A 21,604-nucleotide genomic window follows, 5' to 3' on the forward strand; every position below is an offset into this window, starting at 1 on the left:
GCTTCCCCATTTGAAATTAAAATTCCAGCACCCACTCCACTTAGGGTGGTTGCTAGGACTAAATATAGGGGTGTGATAGAGTTCGTGGTTCAGTACTCACCATATAAAGTGTAACTGAACAAAGATGGAGACATGCTTTTTCCTTGATACTTCCCAGTCTTCTCTGTCCTTTTCCTGCATCTATGCTGATGGGCCAACATACCGGTCATCCTGATCCTGGATCTTCAGTGGTCTGCATCTCCGTTCTGCTATCCACCAGCAAGGAACTGCTTCAGGTTTGTTTATTTTTATTAGTAACTGGAACCATTACACCTCAGCCTTATTTTTTAAAATTTATTTTCATTTTATTTTGGAAGATTTGGGGGGAGAGCAAAGAGAGATCTTCTATCTACTGGTTCACTCTCCAAATGACCGCAACAGCTGGGGCTGGCCCAGGTGAAAGTCAGGAGCCCAGAACTCTAGCCAGGTCTTCCACATGGGAGGCCAGGACCCAAGTACCTGCGGCATTATGCAGGCAGCTGGATCAGAAGTTGAGTTGTCCACAAATCAGAGGGTTTTCCTAACCAAGAACACCTTTTCTCAACATTCACTTTCTCTGTTCCTTCATCGCATTGATAAAGAACACTGTTTATTTGCTGCCCTTTTCTTCTTCCATTTTCTTTTTTTATCCTTAAAACTATGATTTGTGTCTGTGCAGTGGAGAGTTAATGTAGCAGGCCCAAGGCTATTAGAAGGGCCTGTTTGCAGAGTTGGCTCAAGGCTTTCAAAAGTTGTCTGCGTTTTCAGGTAACATTGTTTTGCCTACTAGGAGTATTAAATGCCCACCTTCCTTCTAGGGATCTGGAATTTAGAGAGGTATGCCTGGTCTTTGTGCCTGTGAATAGTCCTTGAGCTCTGAGGCTGAGGAGGGCTTTCCTGGGCACACACACTGCACAGCACAGAGGAAGCCTGTGTGGGGATTCCTGTGTGTCTTTTTCCCTGGCTTATCCTGTTGTACATCCTTTCTCTGTAATCAACTGTAGAATCTGTGCTAAGTCCTCCTAGTGAATTGCCAAACCTGTGGGTGGTTGTGGGACTTCTGACAGTGTCCTTCCCCGCCGCCCTCTATTCAGACTACTCTCCAAAGGCTGATGTATTCATGGACTCTAGCAGGTTTCCCTTGGTCCACTGACAATAGCTTTCAAGAAGTCTCCTTCCTTAGCTTCTGTAAGATAGCTGTATCTTGGCCCTCTTCACATCTCGTTCATTTAGCATTTACTGAATGCCTGTATATGTCAGGCATTGTGCCAGGAATGTGCTAGTGAATGAAACAGGGTGCAGCAGATGGTCTAGTGGGAGAAGGCACACAGCAGATGGTACAAGCCAAGCAACGTATTGTTTTAAGAGTGATTTAAAGGGGAGATGTACTGCAGTAGGGTGGTCTGTGGAGACAGCATTGTGGCAGGAAAATCTGTTGGGTAAATAACCAGAAGCAGTGTTTACAGCAGAGAACAGCATGTGCAGTGTTTTAAGTCACCATTTCACACCTTCTATAATTGAAAGGGAGCCTGGTGCAGCTGGTGCACCGCAAGAAGTGGGAGTAGAGATGAGGATGGAGGTAGCAAGGTCGACACTTAGAGCTTTGCAGGTCATGTTAGAACTTTAAATTTTAAGATCAGTGGGAACTCAGTAAAGGGTTTAATCAGCCAAGTGACATAGCTATCTTTGTAAAAGATTATTCTTTTTGGATTAGAGAGGTATAAATAGGGGGAGCCTTAGTTAGGGGTGCAGGTAGCAGACAGTGGTGACTGTGGGATGGCTGCGAACATGGAAAGTCGTGAATGGACATTGACAAATGGAGTTCTGCAAAAGCATCTACCTTAATCATCTCCTTCAACTCGCAGACCTTTATCATCCGTGTGGAAGACTCTAACCTTGGACGCTAATCCTGCTTGTGTGTTTCAAGCTGAACTGCCTCCAGCACCTAATCTACCTCTGTCCTGACATCTGTATTCCTGTTTATGACACTAGCTGCAGAGTCCAAAATGTGTAGTCGCATTTGATTCCAGGCTCTCAGATTCCTCCCCACATGGCAATACAAACCTAAAATTAGAGTCTGCCAAGTATTATTTTTACTTTACTTCCATTTGTACATAAAATGAAGCTTCATCAACAAATATGAAAACTTGAGCACCCATTTTGAGAGCTACGCAGTTGTACTGGGTACATTCTAATCTTTTGTCTTTAGATACCATTTCTGCTATTTGATCTACAAAGGACCATATTTGAATTTCATCAATAACTGACTGACATGAAATGAAGAGAAAGCCCCTCTAAGTAATCAAAATGGAGTTCAAAGAGATCCCCACTAAATAAGACCATTGACAAGCATCTAAGAGCACTTTATCTCAGGTTACTGACCATACTGGTTCAACTGTGGGTAAAAAAAAAAAAGAGTTGGAGGGCCAGCACTGTGGCATAGCAGGCAAAACCACCACCACCTGCTGCACCAGCATCCCATATGGGTGCCATTCAAGTCCTGGCTGCTCCACTTCCCATCCAGCTTCCTGCTAATGGCCTGGAAAAGCACTGAAGATGGCTCAAGTACTTGGGCCCCTGCACCCATGTGGGAGACCTGGAAGAAGTTCCTAGCTTCAGCCTGGCCCAGCTCCAGCCATTATGGCCACTTGGGGAGTGAACCAGCAGATGGAAGCGCTCTCTCTCTCTGAAACTCTGCCTTTCAAATAAATAATCTTAGAAAAAGAAAAAGAAAAAGTGAAAGAGAAAAATACAGGAAGGAAGAAAAGGTTGGAGGCAGGGAAGTAAAAGCTTCCAATTGAAGAAATGGCACAAAGTTAACCAACGCAAGGCTGACAGAAGTGTGCGTCACTGCTGCCTATGCTCCCAGCACTGTCTATACTTTCCACGTGTTACTGAAATAGGTGACATCTAACAATAGTGCACTTATTTAGACTCTGATTTTGCATATCAAATATTAACTGACTCAAGAAGTAGTTCCTTATCATAGAAATTTGGTTTCAGAGCTCATTTTTTCTTCTGGATTAAGATGGTTTCTATCTCCAGACATCAAAGGCTGACAGACAAGTGGCTACACAGGGACTCACAACACTAACAGATACTGCAGACACAGGCCTTGCCTTTACCCGTAAGGTAAATAATGTGCAAAACATGGATGGTACCAAAGTATTTATTGTAAATGTAGTGGCAAATACATTGAGAATAATCAGCATTAAAAAGGAACTAGAAAATTACATGTTGAAAGTATGTGCTTTTCTCCTGCCACTATGAAGCTAATGGCAAGTACCACCATTTTAAGTAATGAAATACTTAATGGGATGGTCCATTTTCACATAATTTCTTGAGCAAATCTTCATCTTAATTTTTAAAGCAGTTCACCATGAATTTGTTTCAGTTATTCTCTGTTTTTATCAATTCCGTAATGATCTGTAGAATCTTGTCATCTGAGTAAAAGAAAAACAACCCATGAGTAAATTCAACACCAGCTAATTTTCCAGTATATGCACATATTACCAAGAGGTATATTTCATTAAAATATCTTAATTTAGAATACAAAATTAATAGCACTATTAACTCTAAAGCTAGAGAGGCCTATGAAGTATTTGTTGCTCTACAAATACTATTTTTTTTTTTTTTTTTTTTGACAGGCAGAGTGGACAGTGAGAGAGAGAGACAGAGAGAAAGGTCTTCCTTTGCCGTTGGTTCAACCTCCAATGGCCGCCGCTGCAGCCGGCGCACCGCGCTGATCCTGGCAGGAGCCAGGAGCCAGGTGCTTTTCCTGGTCTCCCATGGGGTGCAGGGCCCAAGCACTTGGGCCATCCTCCACTGCACTCCCTGGCCATAGCAGAGAGCTGGCCTGGAAGAGGGGCAACCGGGACAGAATCCGGCGCCCCAACCGGGACTAGAACCCGGTGTGCCGGCGCCGCAAGGTGGAGGATTAGCCTATTGAGCCACGGCGCCGGCTTACAAATACTATTTTAATTATTGCTACAGTTATACTGCATATACTTTCCCGGAAAGTTACTATTTTGAAAAGAGCTGTTATTTGAGTCTGTATAGGCTAAGTCCCAAAGAGAGAAGTGATGTAAACCCTAACTTTCTGATCAGGAATATTTCCTTAAAAATTCCTGTAAAACAACGAATTTTTCAACTTCTTCACTAGGCCGAACGTATGCTGCACTAACTCTTCCCTGCTCTTCAGAGTGTAGCAGGATTCCCACAGTCATGGGCAAGGAAGAAGCAACTGTCACCAGTTTCTCCACGTTCAAATGCAAAGGAAGCACACAGCTCTAACAGAGAAGCCTCTGGGAGAGGCGTCAATGGGGAAGTGACAGATCTCGTCACACAACAAAGCATTCCAGTTCCAACTGATCGACAAACAGAACAACAGAGACTACATTATTTGTCAAGGAGGTTTTGTTAACAGCTGCTTCTACCTCCATCTAAACAGTTGCTCTGAAATTGTGACTTCCTAACTACCTCATAACCATTCTCTAGAAAGATGTAATCACCAGGGCTGCAAGACTGAAATTCTACATGTATATTAGACTCTTCAGTGTGAGAATGCCAAATGGTTGCAATAGGAATTTTGATAACTGGACCTGTGGGGAGGTGAGGGGATAGGTTACTTTCACAGTTGGATCAATGTCAGGTCTAGAAAGAAACTTTTTTTTTTTTTAAAGATCTATTTGAAAGAGCTAGATGCAGAGAGAGAGCAAGAGTGACAGCGAGCGAGCGAGCAAGCGAGCGAGATAGGTCTTCCATCCGCTGGTTCACTCCCCAGATGGCCACAACGGCCAAAACTGTGCCAATCCGGAGCCAGGAGCTTCTTTGGGGTCTCCCATGCGGGTGCAGAGGCCCAAGGACTTGGGCCATCTTCTGCTTTTCCAGGCCATAGCAGAAAGCTGGATTGGAAGTGGAGAAGCAGGGACTTTAACTGGCCACCATATGGGATGTTGACACTGCAGGTACAGACTTTACCCACTATGCCACAGCACCAGCCCCAGAAACCTGGTTTTTGAGTAAGAGTAGAGAATAAAAGAAAGCAAAAGAGCAACTTCAAATAATTCTTTTTCAAAAGTCTGACAGTCTATCACAACTTTTTTTTTTTTTTTATAAGAAGTCCAAAAAAGGGGCTGGCATCGTGGAATAGAGGGTAAAGCCTCCACCTACAGTGCCAGCATCCCATATGGGTGCCAGTTCGAGTCCCGGATGCTCCACTTCTGATCCAGTTCCCTGCTAATTGCCTGGGAAAGCAGCAGAGGATGGCCCAAGTGCTTGGGCCTCTGCATCCACATTGGGAGACCCAGAAGAAGCTCCTGGCTCCTGGCTTCAGATCTGCCTAGCAGCGGCCACTGTGGCCATTTAGGAGTGAACTAGCAGGTGGAAGATCTTTCTCTCTAATTCTTCTTTTCAAATAAATAAATAAATATTTAAAACAAAACAAAACAAAAAACTCCAAAAAAGAGAGGACTACTATGTACTTTATGCTCCATCCCAAGTTAAAAGTATATGTTACATCTCAGAGTAAATTCTGGCTCCTCTTATGGAAAAGAAAAACACTAAAATAATTTAAGGAATATTTTGCTTAATTTGAAAGTTGAGGTTCAATACGTCTCTTATATAAGGCAATAATTTCTAATCCTGAAGTTGTAAAGCACAAAGCTCTTTGAAAAAAGAACTCACATCTCTTACTACATCTCTTACTAGGTTATCCAGCAGCACAGGAAAACCAGAAGCTTAGTGCTTTTGCATTCACATTTGGACACAAATAAACAGAGTATAAGGCTTCAGGATGGGAATACTAGATTGGCAGCTCCCAATTTGCCTGACTGTGAGAATTAGCTGGGGAGAGGCAGGCTGCAATGTGGTATAGTGTACTCAAATGACAAGAAAAAGGGCATGATTTCTACAGTCAATCTTCCAGACATTCTCTTAGAAGGTTTTCCATGCGTTGACACATGCTATGTGTATCCCATAGCTTTATACACACAAGTACTTACATACCCATGAACTATCTTCTACCTACATTATAATCAAACACTTACTTTCAAGGGACATCTTTGGATTTTCAAGCTTTTTTCTTAAAACAGAATCAATGAGAACTCTTAGCTGTTTGAAAATGACAGCTATCTTCACTGGAGCCTATTGGGAGAGGACAGATTGGACAAGATTAACCCAGGGGAGTGTGTTTAAAAAAATCAAGGCAAGCTTATATAACCTTACAATCTGCCTTCACACATATTGATTTTAATATAAAACACAGTGAGGAAAATACAAGCAAATTATTACTGATGGCTAATTTGTGCAAAGCCCTTATTTTCCTTATTTAGCTTGTTATCTCCCCCTGCCACATAACGATTATTCTAATAATTATTTTGTTTCTTAACATTAATCTTGTCAGAGTTAGGACTGTAGTTTTGAGGTACAGCTTACAAACCATAAAAATTTGTTATTCTAATTTAAATAATTTTTAGTAAATTTATGGAACTATCACTACAATCCAGTTATAGAACATTTCTTCCACAAAAACCTCTTTACACAAACTGCATGTATTTTTGACACTGCATTTAAAAATCATCTCTCTAGTCATAGACAAATAGTTACCATGGTAAAAAATAACAGGATGTATTAGATTTGCTTAACTTAAGCCAGTAAATGTTGATAGGGCTCTACAGAAATAGATTTTTTGCCAGAAATAAGCACAATATAATAGTTACTGATAATTATAATAGCGATATAATTTGACCTTCAAATTTAACAGGTTTAAATAAAATCAGGTAAGATAAAATAAGGAAATCTTCAACATAGTCTCATAGGAGGAAATTATGCAAAGTCCAAAAACATTTAAAAAAAAAAACTACCTCAATGATTTTGGAGGCTGAAAATTTTTATGTAATCCATAAACTCAGTTGTATACCTGAAAATAGATCCAGCCATCAATAGAAAGAAGACGTTCCCGGTGCTGAACTTCTATATCACCACCAAAAAGTAAAACTGGAAAAGGAGTTATTAGGGTTGTTTCCCTCAGATACACTCTGGCATACCTTATCTACACAGGAAAAGAAGGGGGAGAAAAACAACTTCACGGTCTAAAAACAATGCATAAGAAGTTTTACCCTTAATGATATTAACTAATTAATAACGTTAAAGTCATCTTTAAGTTTCAGAGTTTCTGTTCTGTAGGCCAGTGTTTAGCTATGGCCATCAGTCAGTAATTTCTCATGTTTTCAGTCTTAGGATATGTTGGGAGTTTTTCAAGCCAGTGCTTGAAATTATGGATCCTTGTTACTTTAAAGGTCAAGAATTGTAATAGGCACTCTTTTAGAAAAGGGAGAAGAAATACGTTTCAATTTGACATGTTTTCTTCTTATATTGCCTTTTTTTAAATTATTTTATTTTATTTATTTTACAGGCAGAGTGGACAGTGAGTGAGTCAGAGAGAGAGAGAGAGAGAAAGGTCTTCCTTTTGCTGTTGGTTCACCCTCCAATGGCCGCCGTGGCCGGTGCGCTGCGGCCGGCGCATTGTGCTGATCTGAAGCCAGCAGCCAGGTGCTTCTCCTGGTCTCCCATGGGGTGCAGGGCCCAAGCACTTGGGCCATCCTCCACTGCCTTCCTGGGCCACAGCAGAGAGCTGGCTTGAAAGAGGGGCAACCGGGACAGAATCCAGCGCCCTGACCGGGACTAGAACCTGGTGTGCTGGCACGCCGCTAGGCGGAGGATTAGCCTAGTGAGCCGCGGTGCCGGCCCTTATATTGCCTTTAAAATGAGTTCCTATGAGATAACAAAATTGAAAATATAGACAAGGGGCCATCTTAATATTCAGCATAGAATTAAAAACTAAGAAAGTTTAACTGAGTGCCAATCCAATTACACTCCAAAAGGTTGACTGTTTGAACTGGGATCTGTAAATATTTGCTGTTAATTATCTTAAGTGATATCACCCACAGTTCTACTCCATTCAACAATCTCCTTATTTGGAAACAAAGCATACAAAAAACACATCCTTTTTCTCTTCTAGTGAAATGCACATTATTAACCCCATCTATTTGCTATAATTGTCTATTTCAAGTAGAAAAGGTGATGTTCATGGTTAGAAATCTTACTATTTTTCTTTGCTTAAATGCAGGAGAAATAAACACTTTGCTTAAGAAACTATGTGCATCTTGATTTCACATATGAACAAAAATGTAGAGCTCAGTTTGCAAGCTAAATAAATTCTTACTGGGGCACCCTAACTTGTTATTAATAACTTGTTGAATAATCTCTGAAAGCTGGAATTGAAGAAATGAGCACTTTACCTTCTCCTGGTATAAGAGCCACCCGTAAGTTTGCAGATCTCGATTCACTGAAGATGGATGTACTTGTGCTTTGCCTTGGGCTGTCTCCACAATGCAAGCCAACTTTTCTGTAACATCGACTGACTTTGTATAGATTATCTTTCCTACGTTGTCATAAAGTCCAGCAGCCAATACAGCTTTCAGAAGGGCAATTTCTTGGAAAGACAGAGTCTGCGAGGCTCTGTTTCCTTCCCAGTTGTTAGAAGTGGTAGATGAAAATCCTGCTGCCTTGACCAACTTCATTAACTCCTGCTTTACATCCTTGATTGGTTTGTGTGAAAAACGGAAAACCAAACTTGATTAAAATAGAGAAATTTCCAAATAACCTTTTACTTTATATGACTTTTTCCTATAAAAATTGACAGGATGTGACATTTAGTAAACTGTAGCCCCAACATAAGTTAGGGAGGAAAGCAGGTACTGGAGTGTGATGATGAGAGTCAGCTGCATTCTGTACCCGAAGACTTCCGATGTCGTAAAGCACAAGAGTGTCCAAGCGAGCGAGAGCAACAGCCACATCTGCATACGTTTTGATTCACTCCATCTACCTCAACAGTAGCTCTCCCTTTCTGGGGGACATTTTAAATCAAGGAGTAGAGGACAGCATTAAGAAAGAATTACAGAAGATTCTGGATCCCACACTGCAAGTTCCTTCGTCATTTGGCTCTGGAACCCTCACCTTAACTTCCTCAAGAACCCTGACGAAGTTTATTAATGGCAGTTTCATTTAATTAAAATAGTCACCTAAAAGATTTTTCTACCTTCAGTCATGCCAGTTGGTGAAACACCTCAGGAAGGATGAGCTTTTTGCAAAATACACAGGATACAAGTAATTAAAAGGTGACATTTACACTTAGGATATTCTGCAGGTTTTCGGTTTGGGGTTGAAGGGACTTTGCTTCCAGGAAAGATCACAGAGACAGCTGCTCTAACACCTCAGTGCTAGGAGATGTAAAATCTTGCAGTCAGAGGGAAGGTGAAGAAAAAGGCTGATAGAAAGAATGGGGTGGGAGGCCATGTGGAGAATGATGAGCTCCTGGAGAAGGAATGAAGGAGAAAGGGCTCAGCTGAAGAACGGCCCCTCTGGGCCAGCTTTCTGGGATTCAAAATGTGGAAATCCAAGCCAGTCGGCCCGGAGAGGGCTATTTCTCCAATGCAGCCCTTACCTGCTTTTTTTCCCCCCTAGAAGATGTATTTATTAATTTGAAAGGCAGAGTTACAAAGAGGCAGTGGCAGAGAAAGAGACGCCTTCCATCTGCTGGCTTACTCCCCAAATGGCCACAATGGCCAGAGCTGGGCTGATCCAAAGCCAGGGGCCAGGAGTTTATTCTATTCTGGGTCTCCCAATGTGGGTGCAGGGGCCCAAGCATTTGGGCTATCCTCCACTGCTTTCCCAGGTGCATTAGCAGGGAGCTGAAATCAGAAGTGGGGCAGCCAGGACTTGGAACTGGTGTCCATACAGGATGCCAGCACTGCAGGTGGTGGCTTTATCCTTTTTTTTTTTTTTTCTTTTAAAGATTTTATTTATTTGAGAGGTAGAGTTACAGAGTGAGAGGGAGAGACAGAAAGAAGTCTTCCATCCACTGGATGGCCGCAATAGCCGGAGCTGGGCCAATCCCGAGCCAGGAGCTTCTTCCAGGTCTCCCACATGGATGCAGGGGCCGAACCACTTGGGTTATCTTCCCCTGCTTACCCAAGTCATAGCTGAGAGCTGGATTGGAAGAGGAGCAGCTGGGACTAGAACCGGTGCCCATATGGGATGCCGGCACTGCAGGTGGAGGATTAACCTACTGTGCCACGGCACTGGCCCCAGCTTTACCCTAGTGCCACAAGGCCAGCCACCTCTTAGCTGCCTTGAGAAGGACAAAGTTCGCTTAGGAGAAGACTCCCTCTGTCATTCCAGCAGTTATTTTAACTCATAAAAAGCAGTGGACAAAACTTCCTGGGAAAATATTTTTTAACCTTTTAAAATATAAATATAGAATAGGGGAGAGGGCCAGAGCTGTGGTATAGCAGGTTAAGTCTCCACCTGTAGCACCAACATCCCATATAGACACCTGTTCAAGTCCCGGCTGCTCTACTTCCTCCAGCTCTCTGCTGATGGCCTGGGAAAGCAGTAGAAGACAGCCCAAGTGCTTGGGCCCCTGCACCTGCATGGGAGACTCAGAAGAAGTTCCTGGCTCCTGGCTTCAGATCAGCCCAGTTCCAGCCGTTGCAGCCATTTGGGGAGTGAACCAGTGGATGGAAGACCAATCTCTATCTCTCCCTCTATCTCTGGGACTCTACCTTTCAAATAAATAAATAAATCTTTAAAAAAATAGCATAGGGGAATATGTGAGAGTTTATTTCCTGCATACTTTCATAGCATAACTGTACTAAGTGCCATTTTCCTTTAAATAACTATCATTAAAAACAAAGAGATAGTGCTTATGAGAAGGCCTGCTTTTTACAATCATTTGCACTTCTACTCTCTCTTCCCAGAAATATTTCTGGTCTTGAACACTACAACATGAATGATGGGCAAAGGTGTTGGTTTCTCTTGCTAAGAGCAGACTGTTAACTTGGTCACCGTCATAGGGTATGATGGCCTGGATATCTTTTTTTTTTTTTTTTTTTTAAGATTTATTTTTATTAATTTGAAAGGCAAAGTGAGCATGCAAGAGAGAAATGGATGGATGGATTGATTTTCCATCTGCAATGGCTGGGGCTGGGCCAGGCTAAAGCTGGGCGTGTGGAACTCTATATGGGTCTCTCATGTGAGTGACAGGGGCCCAGCTACTTGGGCCATCTACCACTGTCTTCCCAGATGCATTTGGAGTTGTGTTGGAAGAAAACAGCAGGAACTTGAACTGGTGGTCCTATATGGGATGCCAGCATCATAGGCAGCAACTTAAGCCGCTGCGTCATAACACCAGGCACCCCAACTTAGATATCTTTTCAAAAGGAAACCATCTCGAGGCCAGCACTTTGGGCATAATGGGTAAAGCTGCTGCCTGCAGTGCCAGCATCCCATATGGGCGCCATTTTGGGTCCCAGCTGCTCCACTTCCAATCCAGCTCTCTGCTATGGCCTGGGAAAGCAGTGGAGGATGGCCCAGGTCCTTGGGCCCCTGTACCCGCATGGGAGACCCAGAAGCTGCTCCTGGCTCCTGGCTTTAGATCGGCACAGCTCCAGCTGTTGCAGCCAATTGGGGAGTGAACCAGTGGAAGGAAGACCTTTCTCTCTGTCTCTCTCTCTCTGTAACTCTACCTCTCAAATAAATAAATAAAATCTTAAAAAAAAGAGAACTGAAACATATCAAATATATTTAAATCCATGAGTTCATAATGATTTCTATCAAAAATAACATTCATTGATTACCTTTCAATTCATTATGAAAACTGCTAAATAAAAGGAAAGAATCAAGCATTGATTCTAATTATTTTGTACATACTATACCTTAGGGTATTCAAATATTGATAAAAGAAGTTTTTCTTTATGAAAGAATTCTAGCTAACAAGTAAAAACACAGTATATTACCATTTTGTAACCTCAAAGAATAATAGGTTTGAGTATTATTAATGGCTTTTAATCATTTCATGAAAAGCTAATTGAGGATTTTGTAATGGGTGGATCTGGCTGACCTCATTGAGAAATCCCACTGCAAAAAGGGACACAACTGGAAAAAAGAAAGAAAAAGAATCTGAATTGGATAAAACCCTGTTGATATTAATAACAGCTTGCAGGAACTACAAGGCATAGAATATATTAAACAATATATTGAGGATATAATCAGCCCTATCCAGAAAGCAATAAATTCTACAGGACAAAATTTACTAGGTTTCTTCAAAACATAAATGGCAAATAAAAATGAGAGAGTAACTATAGATTAACAGACTATAGGATTATTTCAACCAAATTTTTTTTGTTGTTTTTGACAGGCAGAGTGGACAGTGAGAGAGAGAGAGACAGAGAGAAAGGTCTTCCTTTGCCGTTGGTTCACCCTCCAATGGCCACCGCGGCTGGTGCACCGCGCTGATCCAATGGCAGGAGCCAGGTACTTATCCTGGTCTCCCTGGGGTGCAGGGCCCAAGCACTTGGGCCATCCTCCACTGCACTCCCGGGCCACAACAGAGAGCTGGCCTGGAAGAGGGACAACCGGGACAGAATCCGGCGCCCTGACCAGGACTAGAACCCGGTGTGCCAGCGCCACAAGGTGGAGGATTAGCCTAGTGAGCTGCAGTGCCGGCCTCAACCAAATTTCATCTGTGGACCCTGTTTGGATCACGATTTGAACCAGCTATAAAAATAATTTATGAGATAAATGAGGATATTTATACACTGAATATCCAGTGATTTTAAAGAAATTTTTTTGACATCTGATGACATTAAAGTTTTTGAAAGGGTCCTATTCTGTGGGGAAGCACAGTGGTCTGATGCCTTGGGTTTGTTTTAAAATAATCCCGAGGGCAGACAGTAGAATGAAAGTATAATAAAATAAGATTGACCACATATTGATAATTATTGAAGTGGGAAATGGGTACAGGAGAACTTACTATACTGTTCTATCCACTTTTATGTATGGTTGATATTTTCCACAATTAAGGAAAAGATTACTCATTTTCAGAATTGAGAAGAGCTGTGGATCATCCCCCTTCATTATTTTTAAAAATGTTGGACTAAGACTTAAAGAGGTTAATTATCCTAATTCCCAAGTTGTTATTTTTTATGAAATTATATTTGCCTCTTCTTTATCATTTCCTGAATATTTTATGATCATTAAATGTAACCTGGAATCACTTATAATACATATAGGTTACTTGTTTAAAAATAATAAAAAATTATAAGTTTATGTTTATTAAACCTTTTTGTAAGACACCAGCTTAGGCATTCTTTTTTCCAAAAAACACCTGTTCCAGTTACTCATCTGACTCTCAGAGAGGTGTATAACGTTACCTCTAGCGTTAACAGTGCTGTTCTATTCAGAAAGTTCCTCCGGCAGTATGCAAGCTCTGAACGATAGCCTCCTTCCTGCTGTGCTTTCTTCCATCTAGATAAATAAGACACTGATAAACCAGAGTACATCACGCTTTCTTTCCAAACTCTTCAGGGACAGTAATCAAAGCAAGGCTTTACTTCACTGACAATCATTTTAAAAGAGGGGGTGCCTTGCTTGCTGTAGCAGCTACCAAATTACATAAAAGAATTTCAACTGTAATACAGATAATTTTTGTTTATGTATGATAGCAAAGTGTCACTTTAAAGATGAGACAATATACATATAATAGTACCAAATATAATGTTTTTAAATTTAGAAAGGATTATAATCTGTATAGGATATGAATCCCTAACATAATTATATCTTGACAAATGAAAAAAAAAGTTTAAATTTTAGAACTGTAACTTAATTAAAGTCAAAGACAAATTTTTTTCAAAAGTTAGCAAGCTCAGGTCACTGGCTTGTTGCTAACACCCAGCTTATTTCTTTACCCTAGATATGCATTGTAGATCGTCAGGTGATCTGAGTCCGCTATAGCCAAAGCAGACTTTGCAAGATCTGCTTCCTCTTTCCGACCAATTGGTGTGGTAAAAGGAGACTTCTCTGTCATAACTGCAGCCAGGGTTGCCTATCCATAAATAAGCAAACAGGTTATCATTAAGCATTTACTGAAAGCTTATTTGTAGAAGAAAGCAAATCATAAAACAATTACATTGTAAGTTGTCTTTTCTTCCTTTTAATACATTATGTATTACTACAGCTAACGCTTATTTTCATTTTACATAAGCTTTAGTTTATGGAATTTTTAAAAATACATCACTTTTTCAAAAGATTTATTTATTTGACAGGCAGTTACAGAGATAGAGAGGGACAGACAGAGGTATCTTGCATCCACTGGTTTACTCTGGGCCAGGCCAAAACCAGGAGCCTAGAACTCCATCTGGGCCTCCCACATGGGTTCAGGGGCCCAAGCACTTGGGCCTTCTTCTGTTTTCCAAGGCACATGAGCGGAGGGCTGAATCAGAAGTGGAGCAGTGGGGCTGGCATGGCACAGTGGGTTAAGCCGCTTGCCTGTGATGCCTGCATAACATATGGGTACCACTTCAAGCCTTGGCTGCTCCACTTCAATCCAGTAACCTGCTGATATGCCTGAGAAAGCAGTGGAAGATGGTACAAGTCCTTGGGCCCCTGTACCCATATAGGAGACCCGGATGAAGCTCCTGGTTCCTGGCTTCGGCCTGACCCAGTCCCAGCTGTTGCAACCATTTGGAGAATGAACCAGTAGATGGAAGCTCTCTATCTCTCCCTCTTTTTCTCTAACTCTGCCTTTCAAATAGGCAAAATAAATCTTAAAGGGGAGGGGCGGCGGTGTAGCATAGTAGGCTATGCCTCTGCCTGCAGTGCCAGCATCCCATATGGGTGTTGATTCTTTGATTCTAGTCTTGGCTGCTCCACTTCTTTTTTTTTTTTTTAAGATTTATTTATCTGGGGCCAGCGCTGTGGCATAGCGGGTAAAGCTGTCACCCGCAGTACTAGCTTCCCATATGGGTGCCGGTTTGAGTCCTGACTGCTCTACTTCCCATACAGCTCTCTACTGTGGCCTGGGAAAGCAGTAGAAGATGGCCCAAGTCCTTGGGCCCCTGCACCCACGTGGGAGACCCAGAAGAAGCTCCTGGCTTCTTATTTCTTGGTCAGAATTACACAGAGAGAGGAGAGGCAGAGAGAGAGGTGTCCCCCATCCGCTGGTTCACTCCCCAATTGGCCGCAACAGCTAGAGCTGCCCGATCCGAAGCCAGGAGCCAGGAGCTTCCTCCAGGTCTCCTGTGCGGGCATGGCCGCTCCACTTCTGATCCAGCTCTCTGCTATGGCCTGGAAAAGCAAAAGAGGGCCCATGTGTTTGGGCCCCTATACCTGCGTGGAAGACTTGGAAGAAGCTCCTGGCTTCAGATTGGCACAACTCCAGCTGTTGCGGCCATTTGGGAAGTGAACCCGCAGATGGAAGGCCTTTCTCTGTCTCTCCCTCTCTCAGATCTCTGTAACTCTTGAAAATAAAATCTTAAAAAAAAAAAAAATGTGGAGCAGCTTGGAGTTGAACTAGTGTTCATGTAGGCAGTAGCTTAACCCACTGTGTCATAATGCTGTCCACCCCTCATAAATCAGTTTATTTTTGTACCATCTCTGTGAGGTATAAAAGAAAAAAACTGCAGATCTGTGTGATTTACAGAATGTCATACAGTTTAGAGGTAGTATTAGAATCACAGCTCAGCTACCTTCTTCCTGCACTGCTGAATTTCCATTGTCTGCAATGCTCTTTAAAAAAGTCTGGACTACCTAACAACCCATTTGTGGTTCCTGCAGCTTTTCAGGAAAACTATCAAGGCAGAGGTTACGTTTTGATTTTGGCACAGTTCTGGTGAATACTTACTTCTAATACCAAAGGAAAAGAGACTAGAATAATATGTCATACTCTCTACATTCTGGTTTTAAACCGTCTTGATTTGTGCCTGGAAAAGGCCTCAGCTTGATAAAGCTGGAAAGTTGGAATGGCATAGAAGGCCTGTTTGTACAAGGTTTCAGACAGATGCACTGGATCTGTTTACTCTGGGATAATCTGAGAAAACAGAACTCTGATAATTACTGGTTTAGAGGGAGAAGCTAAACAACGGAAAGGATGAATGCTTTTGATTATACTTTTCAAAATCTGTGGTGTTCAAAGTTTCTTAAGAATCATCTACTATATATTTAATTAAATAAATGTTTCGAGTGAGTTTATAGCAAGCCAAATTCAGGATAATACTTATATGCACTTAAATATATGAACAGATTTAAAAAAAATTTTTTTTAAAGTTGACTTTTTTAAAAAAAAATTAGTTATTTGAAAGTCAAAGGGACAGAGTGAGAAAGAAATCTTCCATCTACTAGTTTACTCCTTAAATGCCTTTAACAACCCCAATTAGGCTAGGCTGAACCCAGGAGCCAGGAACTCCATCCATGTTTCCCATGTAGGTGGCAGAGACTGAAGTACTTGGGCCATCCTCTGCTGCCTTCTCAGGTGCATTAGGAGGAAACTGGATCAGGAGTAGAACAGCTAGAACCAGAACCAGCACTCTGATATAGGATATGGGTGTCCAAATGTCCCAGTATAACCTACTGTACCACAATGCCTGCCCCAAAAGTTAAATACTACATTAAAAAATTCTTACCAAGCATTCAGGCCTCTGGATTTTAATGTCAGTACAGACATTTTATTTAGCTAAAAAGACAATTAAATTAAAAGTTAAAAATTGTAGGGCCAGCATTGTGGGGTAGCAGGTAAAGCTGCTGCCTGTGATGCTGGCTTCCCATACAGGTGGGGTGCTGGTTCATGTCCTGGCTACTCCACTTTTGATCCAGCTATCTGCTAATGGCAAGGGAAAAGCATCGGAAGATAGCCCTAGTGTTTGGGCCCCTCCCACTCATGTGGAAGACCTTGAAGAAGCTCCTGCCTCGGCCTGAGCCAGCCCTGACTGTTGCACCCATTTAATGAGTGAACCAGTAGGTGGAAGATCTCTGTCTCTCCCTTTTTCTCTGTAACTCTGACTTTCAAAGAATCAAATATTTCAAAAAAGTTTAAAACTATTACCAAACTCACTAATTTCCCAGCTGAATAATACTTAAAGTGAAGTAGCAGCAGCGTTATTTGACTTACCACTGGGTCAAGGCAGCCAAATATGGCACCAAAAATAAGCATCTTGCCAATCTTGACATTCACAGGTAAAGCTGCAAGGTGTTGGCCCAATGGAGTTAGTTTAGGCTCATTTAGTTCACAAGCTCCAATTTTTCGGAGTAAATTCATCGCATTGCTGATTACTTGAAGTTGAGGAGGATCTAAGGCTTTGGAGAGGAAATCTTCAGGAGACCCAAGATTACATTTCTGCGGATTGAAAAACAGTGATACAACTGGCATGTAATTGGAAAGAATTAACACTATCCAAAAGATAGAAAGTTTGAGTTCAGTAAAAATTTGAGGAAAGAGTAAAATGTATGAGGCTCTCCTATTATTTTTCTTGTAACTGGGGCAGTGTGCTCTGTGTGCATATGTATGTTTGGGTATGAGGATATACATATTTTTATGTCCTTGAGTTTTAAAAAGTCAAACATCTAAAACTAAAAGATATTATAGATCTTTAAAAAGTCAAACATCTAAAACTAAAAGATATTATGGATCTTTCACTCTAGGAATTCCTTGGTGTAGTTAATGTTTCTCAGTGTCAGCACTAGCAATATTTTGGGCTGGATAATTCTTATCTTATGGAGGAGCTGTCCAGTGCACTGTCAAATGTTTCAAGCACCCCTCATCTCTATCCACTAAATACCAGCAATATTTATCATCTACCCGGTTTGATAACTAAACTGTCTCCAGACAATGTTAAGATATACCCCAGTAGGCAAGACTGCCCCTAGGGGAGTACTACCTGCCTAGCTTATGAGGACATATTTTAGTATATAAGTAGCAATATCTATAGTAAAATCAAAGCAGAGTGGATTTACTTATAGACGGAGCAAAGCATACATTAAAGTAAAATATGTGAAAAGTTAAAGCAACATAAGTTTATTCATTTTTTTTTTCCTAGAGAGGAGAAAACTTCATTCCCATTCCCTCGGGGTTACCATAATATGCAGACATAATTCCTCCAGGGGTACGCGCAATATTTCAGGAACAGAATAGTCCATAAAGCCTTCAAATCTAAAAAATAAAAAATTATATGCATTTCCAGGACTGCTGACAGTATGGATAATATGCTTTAAATGTCCAGCCCCATGCCATACCTTTCTCTTGTGTACATTCGGAAACAGAAGCCATCTCGGACTCTCCCAGCTCTCCCCTGGCGCTGTAGGGCACTAGCTTTGCTGACAAAGGTTTCCACCAGAGAACTCATCTGACTGCTCTCATGGTACCTAAAGAAGTGTTTAGGAGAGAACAAGTAGATAGTTGACTTTTCAAAATCAGAAAAAGAAATATTTAACCCTTAAAATTGAGGGGCTGGTATTATGGCACAGCAGGTGAAGCCACTGCCTGTGATGCAGGCATAAATATGGGTGTGAGTTTGTGCCCTGGGCACTGCACTTTCAATCCAGCTCCCTGCTAACAGCCTGGGAAAATCAGCAGAAAACGGCCCAAGTGGCTGGGCTCCCGCCACCAACACAGGAGACCAGATGACACTCCAGGCTCCTGGCTTAGGCCTGGCTCAGCCCTGGCCATGGCAGCCACTTGGGGAGTGAATCAGAGGATGGAAGACCTCTCTCTGTCTCTTCCTCTCTCTCTCTAACTCTGACTTTCAAATAAATAAATGTATCTTTAAAAAAAATTAAGTTGATGGCCGGCGCCGCGGCTCACTAGGCTAATCCTCCGCCTTGCGGCGCCGGCACACCGGGTTCTCGTCCCGGTCGGGGCGCTGGATTCTGTCCCGGTTGCCCCTCTTCCAGGCCAGCTCTCTGCTGTGGCCAGGGAGTGCAGTGGAGGATGGCCCAGGTGCTTGGGCCCTGCACCCCATGGGAGACCAGGAAAAGCACCTGGCTCCTGGCTCCTGCCATCGGATCAGCGCGGTGCGCCGGCCGCAGCGCGCCGGCCGCGGCGGCCATTGGAGGGTGAACCAACGGCAAAGGAAGACCTTTCTCTCTGTCTCTCTCTCTCACTGTCCACTCTGCCTGTCAAAAAATAAATAAATTAATTAATTAATTAAAAAAAAATTAAGTTGAACATAGGCCAAAAAAGTTCATTATTGTGGATCAACAGTTCTCAAATTGTATTTCCTATTTAAATAACTTAGCAAACATTACATACTAAATCTCATACTACCAAATTAAAAGCTCTAGCACAAATAAAAACAAAACACGGTTTAACTTACTCTTCCTCAAACTAATCTGACCAAGGAATCTTTTTTTATCTTAATGGAGTATCTAATAATTATATAATTCTTTGAAATAGTTTAAGAAGTGCCCCTGTGAACATTACAATTCAATTGACCTTTCAGAAGATAAAATTAAATCCTCAAAACATTCCCTCTACATGTATAATGCAATCAAGAATTTCTTCACTACTAGATAGGAAAAATCTTTTTCAAATACTGCTAGTTTCCTACTGGAAATAGTATATATAGGTAATGATAAATAAAGGTAGTATCACCTACTTATGTAATATAGACATTAAAATATTTATGAAGTAACAATCTTTTTATTAAAGATTCACCTAAGGTTGTCTATACTTATTATGTTCCAGTTACTACATAGCGCATTTTTAAATAGCAAATTTTCATTTTCCTCATTTACTATGAGGAAACTGATGATTAGAGAGGTTATGTTACTTGCTCAAGAGTATAGATCAGAGATTTTAAATCCAATTGATTCAAAAATTCATACTGGTTTTTATGTGATTCTATAAATAATGCTTTTATATATAAAAATATAGATAATATAATGCTTTTATTTAAATTAAAAAACATTTATTTTACAAACCAAAAAATCTACAAAAATTTACGTTCTGAAAATTTTCTGAGCACTTTTCTAAAAGTAGCAGTGCACTGGAACTACTTACTGGAGAGTCTATGGCATGAAACTCTGACATTTATTCTTAGCCATTTTAAAGTTTCCTACAGTCTTCCTAAGGCTTTTTGCTTTGGCCTGAATTAGAACATTAGAATTTTCCCTAAATGATTCTGTGATTTCTTCTAAGAATTAAAGAGCCTCCAATTCTTTCCAGGTTAAAAATGTTTTGATTTAGGAAATTCAAACTTACTTGTTTTCTTTTGTTCTTCCAGTATCAATTACAAATACGACATCTGGAATAGTGATACCCGTCTCTGCAATATTGGTTGCTAAAACAATCTGGAAATAAACAAAAAGCTAAAACATTTAGACATCTTCCCACAATATTATACCATCATTTCAACTTCTTTTGACAGTTGGAGCCAATGAATTAAGTGAATTTCAATTTTAATCACAAAATTTTATAATCTATGTAATTTTAATTTGCTCTAACTCAAAGTTACAGACTTTGTTCCCAACAAAAATAACATTCCCCTGATTCTAGTCAGTCACCTTAAAAATGACAGTTGTAAGGCCAGCACTGTGGCTCAATAGGCTAATTCTCCACCTGCGGCGCTGGCACACCGGGTTCTAGTCCTGGTCGGGGTGCCGGATTCTGTCCCGGTTGCCCCTCTTCCAGGCCAGCTCTCTGCTGTGGCCCGGGAGTGCAGTGGAGGATGGCCCAAGTGCTTGGGCCCTGCACCCCATGGGAGACCAGGAGAAGCACCTGGCTCCTGGCTTTGGATCAGCGCGGTGCGCCAGCCGCAGCAGCCATTGGAGGGTGAACCAATGGAAAAGGAAGACCTTTCTCTCTGTCTCTCTCACTGTCCACTGTCAAAAAAAAAAAAAAAAAAAAAAAAAGACAGATGTGGACAAGGAAACTGGGTCAGAGAATGGAAACAGCTCAACACAACCCTTCACAATTATTTTGGGAAAAAAAATACAGCACATTACTGAGAACTGGGTTGTACCTGGTTCTGTTACTTATTAGTTTTATGAATTTGGGCAAGTCACTTTACTTTCTCAATTACTTTAAGTGTAAGTCAGGAAGAAGAAGTAGATGGTTTCTTAGGTCTAGCTCTAAAATTCTAAACAGTGATGGCTGAATACTGAAATCTGTGTTTTTTTTTTGAATTCTTAAAATACTTAGGAAATTCTAGTAGGTCAAATTTAGTAAGTATTGCTCTGTTTCAACTGTCTTTCAATTCTGAATGATTGCTTCTTTTATTTATCCTAGGAAATGGGACCCAGATAATTAAAAGGTAATGGGAACTATGAAGTAGAATGATCATCATTAGTGTTCAAAATTTTAAGAGGTAACTTTGGGGTGGACGTCAGGCTTAGCAGTTAAGACAATGCTTGTGACACTGACATGTCATATCACATGCCCTATGGCAGTGCTTGGGTTTGAGTTCCAGCTTTGCTTCCAATTCCAGCTTCCTGCTCATATACATCCTGAGAGGTAGTGGTGATGGCCCATGTACTTGGTCTCTGCCACTCATGGGGGAAAGCCAGATTCGGTTCTGGGCTCCTGGCTTTGCAGGCATTTGGGGAATGAACAAGGGGACAGAAAAATATGTCTTTCTCTGTTTTTCTGCCTTCCAAATAAATTTAAAAAGAGGTGAAACTTATCTTCAGACAAAATCTTATAATTAAGCCCAACTGTTACAGATAAGAGTACATTCTCAAGATCTCTAGAGTTCTC

At 41.3% G+C, this 21,604-nt stretch overlaps 1 protein-coding gene across 2 annotated transcripts in view; it reads right to left on the reverse strand.

Moving 5' to 3' along the window:
• Positions 1-3,171: 3,171 nt before the first annotated feature.
• The window catches only part of DHX29 (DExH-box helicase 29), a 49,093-nt gene continuing 30,660 nt past the window's right edge, over positions 3,172-21,604 (reverse strand). For both annotated transcript variants that reach the window (XR_016220191.1, XM_002714035.5), the window contains exons 18-27: positions 20,111-20,199; positions 18,145-18,273; positions 17,986-18,061; positions 17,024-17,248; positions 13,827-13,963; positions 13,293-13,386; positions 8,319-8,618; positions 6,938-7,069; positions 6,066-6,162; positions 3,172-3,461 (exon numbers count right to left, since the gene is read on the reverse strand). Coding sequence is in view for 1 of the 2 variants with exons in the window: in XM_002714035.5 (XP_002714081.3) it covers positions 3,409-3,461; positions 6,066-6,162; positions 6,938-7,069; positions 8,319-8,618; positions 13,293-13,386; positions 13,827-13,963; positions 17,024-17,248; positions 17,986-18,061; positions 18,145-18,273; positions 20,111-20,199 (1,332 nt within the window). In the remaining variant the exon portion in view is untranslated. The remainder of the gene's footprint in view (positions 3,462-6,065; positions 6,163-6,937; positions 7,070-8,318; positions 8,619-13,292; positions 13,387-13,826; positions 13,964-17,023; positions 17,249-17,985; positions 18,062-18,144; positions 18,274-20,110; positions 20,200-21,604) is intronic.

This window comes from Oryctolagus cuniculus, chromosome 14 (genome assembly GCF_051225735.1).
Source record: "Oryctolagus cuniculus isolate XC-2025 breed Fujian yellow rabbit chromosome 14, ASM5122573v1, whole genome shotgun sequence".
NCBI lineage: Eukaryota > Metazoa > Chordata > Mammalia > Lagomorpha > Leporidae > Oryctolagus > Oryctolagus cuniculus.